The sequence below is a fragment of the Danio rerio genome, chromosome 10 (genome assembly GCF_052040795.2).
Source record: "Danio rerio strain M-AB ecotype USA chromosome 10, GRCz13ab, whole genome shotgun sequence".
In the NCBI taxonomy this organism is placed as follows: domain Eukaryota; kingdom Metazoa; phylum Chordata; class Actinopteri; order Cypriniformes; family Danionidae; genus Danio; species Danio rerio.
The window spans coordinates 102,433-115,000 of record NC_141030.1 but is presented as its reverse complement, the minus strand read 5'-3'; the positions used below and the strand labels follow the sequence as shown (position 1 = coordinate 115,000).

Sequence of the window (12,568 nt, the reverse complement as noted above, 5' to 3'; positions counted from 1 at the left end):
ACACACACCTGTCAGGACTGAGATACGAGTATTAAAGCGCACGTGTGAGCCAGAACATGCTTTGGGGGTATGTGTGTGTGTGTGTGTGTTTTTTGTTTTTATCTAGTAAATCTCGTTTGCACTACAGAAGCTGAGGTGTGTGTGTGTGTGTTCACAGCTGAAGTCTGCTATATTTCAGCCACACACACACACACACACATCTGAACCACGAGGATGATGTGTACAGCAATGTTCATGAGCAGAATGACAATAAATATGAACTGTAAACACACTGCGTGTGTGTGTTCACAGCTCCTTCAGTTTCACTCAGTCAGGGATAGATATGTGTGTATTTGAGACACACTCACGAACACACACACGTCATGAAACATCATTCCCACTTTGCTCCTGTCTGTATTTAATGTTTTGTTTCTCTCTGGACGCTTCATCAGGTCGTGTCATCATGAGCTGTGCCTGCTGTGTGTGTGTGTGTGTGTGCAAATCTACATAGATGTTTCAGTTTTTTCTTGCTAATCCTTCAGCAGTCTCAGTTTGTCTCACACACACACACACACACACACACACACACACACTTCTGCTGCATAAAATCAGACGGTGCACTGTGATATTGAAGAGTCTCTGCTTTAATGAGGAACAGCTGTACAGTTCATACTGATAGAAAACACAGAGAGAAAGAGTGTGTTCAGTGTGTAAAACACACACACACACACACAAAGAGAAGCCCTGCTAAACTCAACTCGAGCATTCACACTCACACACAGCAGATGAGCGCTGCTATACACACTCTTTACTGTACAGGAAGACTGTGTGTGTGTGTGTGTGAACAGGCTGAATCTGCAGGACATCAGCTCGACTGCTCAGAGTTATTATAGTCCAGTGTCACCCGTCCTGCAGGTGGATATCAGGAGAGGAATCAAACCCACATATAACCCCTCACACACACTACTGACAGCGTAACGGCGCTCAGCAGAACACACACGCTTCATGTCTCAGTGGTGGTTCTCCAGGGCTCCAGTGACCCGCAGCAGGCCTTCGCTCCACAGAGCCAGCAGCAGATTGAGTTTGTCCTCCTGCTGGAGCTGCAGATCCTCCACCGGGACTCTATCACTGACCAGCAGCTGCTGAAGAGCCTCCAGATGACTGAGCGGGAAACGCAGACCCCCGACCTGCAGGAGGAGAAGAGGAGGAGGTCATCAGAGACTGAGGAGGAGGACATGAGGAGGAACTCTGCTGGACTGATCAGAACCCGTCCAGCTGTTCACTCACGCTCAAAATACAGACAGAACACATTATTCCCATCAAACTCTCTCGTTTGTCATGCGTGGTGCATTGTGGGAGTTTTCAGGTTCAGTTCAGTGCACTGTTGATCTTTTAGATGGAGACTGCACTAACAGTGATTGACACCCTGATCAGTGCACTGACTAGTGAACAAGGCTGCTGATTGAGACGCATCCTCAGTGAGGAGGAGCAGCAGCTACAGGAGCAGTTCCCCTAAACTGAACAGGTGCTCAGGGTTTACTCTCCCCCGAGGTAAATATTCTGTTCAACACAAAAGCAGATGTTTTGCAGAATGTTGGAAAGCTGAAATCTTTAACAGCGTTCATTTATCCGACTAGTGAAGTTAATGGTCACAGGCCTCTATCATTCTTCAAAACATCTCCTTTTGAACAGAACAGAAGAAACTGGAGGCTCTGGGAACCCTTGACAGTGCACATGATGTTGATGAGTGTGTGAACGGCCCCTTAAAGACAGCGAGAGCATCTGAAGAACACACCTGAGACTCTTCGTCATCCTCATCTTCATCAGACGCTCCCATCATCATGTGTGTGTCCCTGCGGTTCCTCAGAGAGTGCAGAACATACACCAGCAGCTCAGTGGCCTCGTCCTGCAAACACACACACACACACACAAGCAAGCATCAGTGACGTCTGTGTGCTGATTGACAGTGTGTGGAGTGGAAGCGTTAAGGTGTGTGTGTGTGTGCGCTCAGTGATGATCTGACAGAAGTGATCAAGACTCCAGCAGTGTGTAGTTCCTCATCATGATGAAGAGCAGCAGTGAACACATGAACTGCAGCTGCAGCCTGAATAACCTGTAGTGATCAGACACACATCAGACTCATCACACTCTGTGCTCTCACTGCAGGAACCTCTGCTGGACTGTAGACTTTACACACTCCACCCACCTCTGAGTATAGATGAGTGACTGTGTGTGTGTGTGTGTGAGAGAGAGAGAGAGAGAGAGAGAGAGAGAGAGAGAGAGAGAGAGAGAGAGAGAGAGAGAGAGAGAGAGAGAGAGAGAGAGAGAGAGAGAGAGAGAGAGAGAGAGAGAGAGAGAGAGAGAGAGAGAGAGAGAGAGAGAGAGAGAGAGAGAGAGAGAGAGAGAGAGAGAGAGAGAGAGAGAGAGAGAGAGAGAGAGAGAGAGAGAGAGAGTGTGTGTGTGTGAGAGAGAGAGTGAGAGAGAGAGAGAGAGAGAGAGAGAGTGTGTGTGTGTGTGTGTCTTACGGTGTGGTCTGGACTGGGCTCCACCGTCAGCAGCAGATGATCTTTAAAGCGGAGACTCACAGTGTCCTGCAGCGCTGGAGCTCCACCCACTGCAGGAGGAGGGGAGATGCTCACTACAGGTGTTCACTACACAGACACTCACTACAGGTGTTCACTACACAGACACTCACTACAGGTGTTCACTACACAGACGCTCACTACAGGTGTTCACTACACAGACGCTCACTACAGGTGTTCACTGTGTGTGTTCAGCTGAAGCGAGTGTGTTACTCTCTTGTGACGTGTGTGTGCTCTGCTGAAGCGTGTGTGTGTGTGCTCTGCTGAAGCGTGTGTGTGTGTGTGTGTGCTCTGCTGAAGCGTGTGTGTGTCTCTGACCGGGCTGCAGCAGCTGAGGGTCCTGCAGGAACGGGGGCAGCCGGTGGGAGATGAAGTCTCTCCTCATGGAGCTGGAGCGCAGAGACTGACCCTGCTGATCCACAACATCGGCCAGACGCCGCAGGAACACACTGAGCTGATGACTGACCGCTGGAGAGATACTGGGGGTCTGACACACACACACACACACACACACACACACACACACACACACAGAGAGCAGAGTTAGTGATACACACACAGAGACACTGTAAAGGCGCTCACAGCAGGCAGGATCACTGTAATGACAGGTCGAGCTGTAGAAATGGTGGAGTGTAGAGAACAGCAGAGTGTGTGTGTGTGTGTGTGTGTGTGTGTGTGTGTGTGTGTGTGTGTGTGTGTGTGTGTGTGGACACTAGTTCTGCATGTTAATGGTTATCCTGCGTGGTGCTCAGGCCTTTAGTGCAGCAGTGATTCAGACACAGGTCAGGGGTCAGAGGTCACCGTCAGCAGGCCGCGGGGCAGGCCGGTGCGCAGCTCACAGTCAGTCTTCATACGGTCAAACACACAACCGGGCATCAGGTCCAGCAGCAGATCCCCCCACGACCTGCACGCACGCACGCACACAATGAATGAATGCAGCACTAACACATTCTGTAGCGTGTGTGTGTGTGTGTGTGTGACGTTGTGGACTGCACACACACACATGTTCTGGTAGGTGCTGAGGGTCAGGTGTGTGGAGTGTCCTGCTCCTGCTGGAGTGTCCGCCTGGTGGATGGTTCCTCTGGGAAAATACAGCAGATCTCCAGCCTGAGCACACACACACACACACACACACACACACGTTACATGTGCTACAGCCACACACAAACACAGCCCTAAGCCACTCTGACACACACACACACACACCTGCAGGATGAAGTCGTGTGTGGGGGCCCCGATGCGGCCCTCGGGCTCCAGGCTGTACTCGCGCGCCAGCGGGACGGTGGGCTCATAGAGTCTCCAGTGCTTCTGTCCCTCCAGCTGCAGGATCAGCACCTACACACACACACACACACACCTGTAAAATCACTGTCTCTCTCTGTCTCTCACACACACACACACGTAACTGACCTCCACATCATCGTAGTGCGGGGGGAGCCCCTGGGCGCCGGCAGGGGTGATGTAGACATTAGAGCCCACCAGACACCCGAAGAAACACTCCAGACGCTCCTGGATACGCCACAGCTCATCCTGCACACACACACACACACATAAGCTACGGCCACTGCAGTGTGTGTGTCTATCTGTGAGATTGAAAGATTGTATGTGTGTGTGTGTGTGTGTGTGAGAGAGAGACCATATGCAAGTGTGTTAGTGTGAGAATGTGTGTGTGTGAGTGTGTGTGTCTGACCTGAAACCTCTGCGGCTGGTGGAACTGTATGGTGGCCTTCTTCTCCAGGAAGTCTCTCTCCAGCAGACAGAAGTCGACGGCTCCAGCTCGGTTTAGCAGCCGCTTCTGTCCGCGCACGCAGCGGCAGGTGTTGATGTCGGTGCCGTACTGCAGGCCGCGGGCGCAGAGCCGCCGGAGCCCCGACAGTGGGAACAGAGAGCCGTAATAACCGGCCAGAGCCGCGTCCGAGCGGTGCAGCACCAGCGGCTGTCTCTCCCAGAACCGCTGGAAGAACTCCTGCAGGTCCAGCGGGCGGATCAGGCTCTGGAAGAACTCCTGCGGGGACCCGGAGCTGGAGAGAGTGCTGACCCGCTGCAGACGCTCCTCCTGCTGATGGAGTAGAGAGGGTTTATTTCCACACTCAGACTTTCTCCTCAATAACATCCTGTCAGAAGTGTTCTCCGCCAGTCATGATCAGCCGACGAGCATCAGAACACAACACTGTACAGTCCATTACTGCAGTGTTTCTCAACCACGCTGCAGCACCAGCACCAGCTCTGCACGCGTCTCCTTTACCAAACCCACTGATTCAGCCGCCTAGACGGGTTTAAGCCGTTTCAGCAGGGATATTATACGGAAATGTCTGAATATGAATCAGCTGTTAATTATTCCAGCACGTGCTGCTGTGATCAACAAACACTAACCCAATCTGTACACAGCACTGTAAACGGTCAAATAACTGTTATCAGTATTGTGCATATTGATTAACATTGCTGTATCTCGCCATATCCATCTCATATGTATCTCTAGAGGAAGTCCCCATAAAAATGACAATAGTAGTGTTTGGATGACATGTGCTCATGATCTCAGTGAGCATCTTGACCAAACTCATCATTCTGGTACTGCAGGTGACTCCAGAAGACACGCGAATCCAGCCCGAAATCATTCAGAAGATGTCAACTAAATACTGTATTTAAAACTTAATCAAAAACAAAATAAAGCTCCACCTTTGGAGAAAAACACCCCCTTTCACTAGGCTGCCCACGGGCCTGATATAAACCAACTTTACCTCAATCTCCTGCGGGGACCCGGAGCGCTGAGTCGCGGGTGAAGAGGCAGAGCTGACCCGCTGCAGACGCTCCTCCTGCCCGCTGCGCCGCGCCGCTCTCCGGCTGATCTTCGGCATGTCTGGAGCTCCAGATCAGCGTCTGAACACTGCAGAGAGAATCCCTGACAAATCAACAATCTGCGCTGTGCAGACACGACACCGACAGTAAAGCTGCTTATTTTACTCGCACATTCAGACTCTCATTCCCACAGTAAAGCAGGATTAATAAGAGCTAATACTGATGATCAATAGCGGTGTGCTGCTCTCAACAACCCGCAGCAGGTGATGAAGACCAGCAGACCCCTCCGGCACTGCTGTTGGCCAGGCTAAGCTCGGACTGTCCGCGGCTGAAGAGTGAAGGTGTGGATATCAGAACAGCAGCGGTGGACAACAGGAGGAAACTGAACACACGCCGATGAGTTACTTTAAAAAACACTTTTATTTAATTTACAATCTCTGAAACTACACACAGCCCCGGTACAAGAGCTGAGGTGCTGATGGAGGAGCTCTGATGAAGCCTCGCGAGTGTACTTGAGCTCAGTGTGCACGCGCTCAGGACAGGGTAATGCGCACACTCCGCCCTGTAGAGCTCCTCATCAGCCCCGGACAGACCGCAGACACACATGATGAACATCACTGAACACAGTTGATACAGTAAAAATCTCTCACACACACACTGCTGTTACTCACCGGTTGCAGCACAAACACACGTGCACACACTGGTGTCGCGCTCAAACCCCACCGGGCGGAAACCGTGTACTAACACCGGTCCTGATCGAGCACAACAGTTCCCAGCAGACTTCAGAGGAGCGACAGTTCCTCATACACACATGAAGATATTAATATGATGTACAGTGTTCCTGCAGCGCTGCTGTATCTGCCACAGCTCTCAATCAACAGAGGACACGTCCATCAGCGACTCTCACATCAGCAGTACAGATGAGGATGATGAGGGTTAGTGTCTGAAGAAGAGTATGAGGAACCAGAACAGTCTTCAGCAAGGGCTTCTGTGGGTGAGTGTGTTTCTGACCCTGCTATACTGTGTGTGTGTGTGTGTGTGTGTGAGAGGGGTTAGTGTCTGTAGAAGATTAAGACGAACAGATCAACCAGAACAGCATAATCCAGTCTGCAGCGGATGCTTCTGTGTGTGTGTGTGTGTGTGTGTGTGTGTGTGTGATGCTGCTTTACTGAGTGTGTGTGTGTGCAGGAGCGTCTCCCTCTGGAAACTCCAGCTTCTCGCACTCGGTGAGTCTGAGCGGCAGATGTGGAGCGATCTCATTGGGGTCGGTGTAAACCGCTGGAGGAATGTGCTGAAACACAGACAGAGAGAGGCGTTCACACAAACACACACACACATGCGCACGCACGCACACACACACGCACACACACACCTGCAGATCTGCCATGTTGCTCTCGCGTGTGCTGAACTCTCGCAGCATGTGCTTCTTCCCAGCCTGTGTCAGACAACAGAGCAGCGGCTTCAGTCCAGTGTGTGCTGAGTTTACATATCACGCATCAGCGCGTGTGTGTGTGTGTGAGTGTGTGTGTGCTAAACCTGCCTCGTGGTACAGGCGTGTGTCGTTGATGCGTATCAGCACTCCGTCCACTCGAAGGAAGAACCGCAGCAGGAGGAAGAAGCTGCTGGGCATCACCCTCTGAAAACAGCAGAGGTCAGAGCGCACACACACACACACACACACACACACACACATACACACACACAAACTCACGATCTTCACGCTGATCATGGACACGCCGTGATCATGCAGCTCGTCCTCAAACAGCAGCACGTCCTCGAAGAACTTGATCTGCTCTCTGGCCTTCAGCTTCTCCATGTCGATGCGCTCGGCGGTGGGAGAAACCTGGACAGCAGATCTCAGAGTCAAACACACACACACACACACGCGCACACACACACGCGCACACACACACGCGCACACACACACGCGCACACACACACGCGCACACACACACGCGCACACACACACACGCGCACACACACACACACACACACACACACTGCTACCAATCCATCTGAAGCTAGGGACGTGATACCATTAATAGTTCTGTCTGGTTCTGGAATCTGATTGGCTGATAGCCGTGTGATATTCGCAGTAACAGCACTGGTCCAGCCTCTTCACCCTCGTGTATTCCTCCGCCCACAGAGAGTGACAGCAGATCAGTACACTCACTGCAGTCGGACTCATACTGCAGCGCTGGCCATCATCGTGCACTGCCGAGGCTTAATTAGGTGAGAATGGAGAGGTTTAGAGTGCAGCTCGCATGTTATTATTGAGGACAGCTTTTGACTTTTAAATATTCATTATTTCTGAGAGACAGCGCGTCGGCGGCCATCAGCCTGCCATACTGAGCAGAGCAAAGATCATCAACTTTGTCCATCCACAAGATGGCGACAGAGACTGTATAATGCGCACTTAGAGGAGGAATAACCAGCGTAATGTTAAACTGCAGCTGATCACTCCATGATTAAGCAGGTCAGAGACACTCGGAGCGGATCTCTCTCGCTGTGCTGCAGTGCTGTATTTATACCACAGTAACTGCAGTGTCGAGTGTGAGATGGCACTCAGACATCAGGAATGTGTGTGTTCTGTGTTGGCCATCTGCTTGTTTCTGATGCGTCTCCTGTTTTCATTACTGCAGACTGGTTCAGTAAACAGAGAGACAGAAGAAATGCCCGCATGTGTTCAGTGTTTCTCCTCATCTCAGACACAGCAGTGATCTGCTAGTGTTGTTCTGCTTTGGCTTTTTCAGGGTTCACTATAGTGATCTCCTGACTGCAGCAGAGGAACGCTGGGAGATCTCTGTACAGCACAGGTGTCAAACTCGGTTCCAAAAGGGCCGCAGCCCTGCACAGTTTAGTTCCAACCCAAATTAAACACACCTGACCAAACTAATGGAGTCCTTCAGGCTGGTTTGAAACCTACAGGTAAGTGTGTTGGAGCAGGGTTGGAACTAAACTGTGCAGGGCTGCGGCCCTCCAGGAATTGAGTTTGACAGCCCTGCTGTAGACTGATGACACTTCCTGCTGTTCAGCCTTATCATCTTAAACTGTGAGCAGAATCAGCTGTTCTGTCTTCACTGTAGACATTACGCTGGAGAATCATTCAGACACCAGCTCTACAGTGATGATGGGGAATGAGCAGCGGCTTCTGCTGTTCTGACGTCAGCTGCAGATGTGAATGAACGGCGAGAGAAAGTAGTTCCTCATACACAAGGGTTTTTAGACTCTCTGAGTTTGATTTTCAGTTTTATACACACAATTATACGGTCAAACTGTTGTATAAATGCAATATAACACGAGTAGCAGTGCCATATGGCTGTATATCGCCACTGGTGGGACACTAAGACACTCAGCCTGTGGCCTCGAGCCAACACAGCCTCCCACCAGTGCGATATACAGGCGATAGTGGGATATAGTTATGTTCATATGCTTGAACATTTCCACAATATCAGATTTGGATCAGCCTATATGGCAGATGCTGATCCAGCAAATCTGATATCAGATCAGTGTGTCCAGAATGACTGAAAGCATCCACTGATCCGTCTAGCAGCTTAAACATGACCGCAGCAGATCACAGCATGCGTTTCATCAGCAAATGCAACATGTTCAGCCCAGTTTCAAGGCAAAACAAATAATTAAAAGATTTTAATGTTAATATGTGATGAAAACCCTACAGTATCTGCTGGAAACACTCTGCTGAATATCTGCTGGAGAGAGCTGAAGAATGAAAAAGCCCGAGCACAGTTACAGAGAGACCAAGAGCTGAGGCCCGCGCACACCAACAGAACCTTACATACGAGCATGCCATTACACCTGTTATTGATCCTCCACAGTGGCGTCTGCAGCTCTGTGTGTTCAGGCGCTGCAGTGTGGAGAAGCGAGGACCCTTAAAGTCTATATCTGTGTGTTGCAGTGTGAGAGCGCACCTTCATCTGTGTCTGTTCTCCGATCAGCGTTCCCCTGTAGTCGGTGGTGTAGGTCCAGTCATAGCGCTTCACCGCCTCTGTAGAGTGCTCAGACTGAGCCCTGTGGAGAAACACACACACACACACACACACACACACACACACACACACAGAGGAGTTGGGATTTGGGATAAACTGGCTCATTATCGTGCTGCTGATCATCCTCCACACTCTGTCATGTTGACTTCACCACATTACTGTGGACTCGGCTGTGTGCTGATCTGCCGTTCAGGAGTCTGGCATGCAGAAATCTCCTCCGCAGTGTTTGTGTAACTCTATACTCGTCTGATCACGTCTGTGCAGGAGTCCTCAGTGTTGATCAGATGGAATATAACAGGGAAACCTGCTTTATTAACTAAGAGTCACTCAAACATCGTTACCGGCGCCTCTCTACTGTACGCTTGGTCTCGTGTATCCGCCATGTTTGTAGTTCTAATTGAATTTTTACTCTTTTCAGCACACTACAGTATGGGACGCACTAATGTTGTATTAGAACACTATTGAGGACGGGTAGTGTGTGCATTGGGACGCAGCCCTGATCTCCATCTGTGCACACACTGCTGTACCTGCTGTCCTGCCACTCCTGAGCGCAGGCCACCTTCACCGACTCCTGCAGGTTATTGACACGTCTCAGAGCGTCGATGGCGTTGAACTCGATGCCGAAGCCGTCGCTGTGCCAAATCCGCAGCACATTATCACCAAATAGCATCTCTGGGAGAGCCGGCATCTGCATCGCCTCCGCCAGCCTGCACACACACACACACACACACACACACACACACACACACCTTTAAACTCACAGGCGCTGCTTCATTACGCTGCCAAACACAGAGCAGTCTATCGTCTCCAGTTCGTGGTGGACTCTGGCGTATGCGTGATTAACAGCATTCCTCAGCTCATCATTACTGTCCGGAAAGGTTTCAGTAACTCGGTGTTCCTCCACTGTGGTTTAACACTATGACATCCACATGAATGAGGAGAGCTTATTCAGATCGCCCTCTAGTGGCGAACCACTGAACCGTTCTCATCATTTTGACCTGACCTCAGATCAGTTTTAGGGTTTGTCAATGTTTTTAGAAGACATTTGTAAAGTTGAAAGGAATAATCATGGTTAAGTCAGTTCTTGGCCTGTACAGCACAGCCCAGCATGAAACAAACAATATTAAATTAAACTATTAGAGAACGGATATCAAAGCAGATCTGGGCAATGACAATCTGTTCCTGTTCATTCAAGCACTTACTGATTATTTTTACAGTGTTTACTTTACTCTTCTCCTTCATGTGTGACCGTTTCTCTCACTTTATTTAGAAGTTAACAGCAAATGTTCTATCAAGGATGTAGAAATATAAATAAATACGAGTATAAATATGAAACATTTAGATTCCAGGTCCGACAGATAATTCTGCTTAAAGTGCTCAGTGTAAGGCGCTGATGAGTGAGCAGCGTCCTCCTCCTGCTGCTATTGATGCTTCTGCTTTACTGTAATACTCTGCTCATGTCAATGATTAATCAGGACTGAACAACATAAATAAACAGAGCATAATATGACACAATAGACTTTTTAGTCAGCAGATTGCGTCAGATTTTTTGCAGAAATTGCTTTAATGAACAGTCATATGAAGATTAATGTGGAGCAGCGTCACACAACTGATGCTCTACTGATGAGCTCAAGCACAGCTGCATCCCTTCCAGACCTACACCCGACTGCACACACACACACACACACACACACACACACCTGTGCTCTTCTTTACCTCTCGATGTCTTTAGACTTCATGATGTGTGTTTTGGTGGCGCTGATGATCCACGGCCCGAAGCTGAACTCCTGCTTACTGCTCTGAAACCCCTGAGAGATTACTGACGACATCCTGATGATGATGATGAGCCCTGGAGGAGAGGGAGACTGTAAACCAGCGCTTTAGGCAGATTAAAGAGCATACGGATGGTGAAGTACAGCAGGACACTTCTCATTAGTACAGCCTCATTAGTTCATGTTAGTCAGACTCTCAGATTAACATCAACATCAGGACACCGGCAGATGAGCTGCAGCTACTCTGGAAATATGAGTTATAGGAACAGCACTGAGTGACTGAATTAACTCTCTTCAATAGATGGACAGAGACTAGGAGCATTAACTGAGAAACCAACATCAGCTCTTTCCCAGTGCGGGGTTGCAGCTGGAAAGGGATCCACTGTGTAAAACAGATGCTGGAATAGTTGGCAGTTCATTCCACTGTGGCAACCCCTGATTTATAAAGGGACTAAGCTGAAACCTGAATGAACATCAGCTCAGGTAAGTAACAGCTACAGCAGTTTTCATTCTGAGTTTAACCATCGTCTGCTTGTGTATGGCCACATCAGCACCTTACCCTGATACCCTGCTGTCTCAATATAAATGAGTCCAAATGCTCAATCCTGCACTCATCACTGTGCATTAATGAGCCGGTGGGCTGCACATCACTAGAAAACAGCCCTGCTACACCTCCATCATCTGTCCAGCTGTCAGGGAATGCTCCAGCTGAGCTCTGCAGATCAGCGGCTGCTCCTGCACGGATCACGCTGTAACACCTGCAGTCTTCTCCTACTGGACACCGAGAGCTACAGAAAGGGTTAATGCTGGATAAAGCAGTGTCTGTCTGAGTTTAAAAGACATTATATATAGACAGACAGAGAGAGAGAGAGAGAGACAGAGAGAGAGAGGCAGAGAGAGAGAGAGAGAGGTGTTGGAGGCTCGTGATGTCAGCAGGACTGAGGAGATGATGTGGCTGTGCTGTGCTGTGGAGCTGCTGTATTGAACAGCCACAGCTCTTCATTTAAACCTTAATGAGTCTTCATGGATAATCACCAGTAATAAACAAACACAGACAGGCTGATAACTCAAGAGACGACACGATACCAGCACAGTAAAACACAACAGACATCCTGTTTCTCGCTGTGAAACACTGAAACACACACACACACACACACACACACACACGTAAACAAACACACAACTCGCGCTCACCTCGGCTCCGCGTCCATGTATGTGTAGAGCGCAGCGTTAAAATCCTTCCGGTGTGCAGCCGCGGCGGTGCTGAAGGTTCCGCTGTGTGTCGTTTTATTTAACTCTTATCATTATCAGCGTGTTTGTGCTGTGGTTTTGGTGACTGCTGCTGATTACATTTTACCAAATAAAACCCTCATTGATGTAAAGCAGGTATGCCCAGACTCAGTCCTGGAGGGCCGGTGTCCTGCAAAGCTTA

At 49.6% G+C, this 12,568-nt stretch overlaps 3 protein-coding genes across 17 annotated transcripts in view; 1 reads left to right on the top strand and 2 right to left on the bottom strand.

The window, feature by feature from the left end:
- Window positions 1-271, top strand: part of LOC101882057 (beta/gamma crystallin domain-containing protein 3) — a 19,319-nt gene extending 19,048 nt beyond the window's left edge. For all 6 annotated transcript variants that reach the window (XM_087269892.1, XM_087269890.1, XM_087269893.1 and 3 more), the window contains one exon: window positions 1-271. This exon is cut by the window's left edge and continues 83 nt beyond it. The gene's annotated coding sequence lies outside the window, so the exon portion shown is untranslated.
- Window positions 272-605: 334 nt separating this feature from the next.
- Window positions 606-6,071, bottom strand: riox2 (ribosomal oxygenase 2). 9 transcript variants are annotated; one of them, XM_087269013.1, is made up of 11 exons: window positions 5,529-6,071; window positions 5,300-5,445; window positions 4,252-4,620; window positions 3,972-4,091; window positions 3,768-3,896; window positions 3,565-3,668; window positions 3,363-3,465; window positions 2,880-3,048; window positions 2,505-2,593; window positions 1,775-1,885; window positions 606-1,166 (listed from the first exon to the last, which is right to left on the bottom strand). In XM_087269013.1, the coding sequence occupies exons 2-11, from the start codon at window positions 5,414-5,416 to the stop codon at window positions 990-992; spliced, it is 1,488 nt and encodes a 495-aa protein (XP_087125139.1). In that variant the 5' UTR covers window positions 5,417-5,445; window positions 5,529-6,071; the 3' UTR covers window positions 606-989. The 9 variants fall into 9 exon arrangements, with proteins under 9 accessions (XP_087125139.1, XP_087125138.1, XP_087125141.1 ...); XM_087269012.1 differs by having other exon boundaries at window positions 6,029-6,071; XM_087269015.1 differs by having other exon boundaries at window positions 4,252-4,617; window positions 6,029-6,071.
- On the bottom strand, window positions 5,759-12,568 carry tiprl (TIP41, TOR signaling pathway regulator-like (S. cerevisiae)). Of its 2 annotated transcripts, XM_087269024.1 has the most exons (9): window positions 12,331-12,402; window positions 11,081-11,213; window positions 9,892-10,071; window positions 9,287-9,386; window positions 7,069-7,200; window positions 6,898-6,993; window positions 6,730-6,792; window positions 6,478-6,648; window positions 5,759-6,416 (listed from the first exon to the last, which is right to left on the bottom strand). In XM_087269024.1, exons 2-8 carry the CDS (start codon window positions 11,191-11,193, stop codon window positions 6,523-6,525), a joined length of 810 nt encoding a protein of 269 aa, XP_087125150.1. In that variant the 5' UTR covers window positions 11,194-11,213; window positions 12,331-12,402; the 3' UTR covers window positions 5,759-6,416; window positions 6,478-6,522. The 2 variants fall into 2 exon arrangements, with proteins under 2 accessions (XP_087125150.1, NP_001315355.1); NM_001328426.2 differs by having other exon boundaries at window positions 5,759-6,648; window positions 12,331-12,568.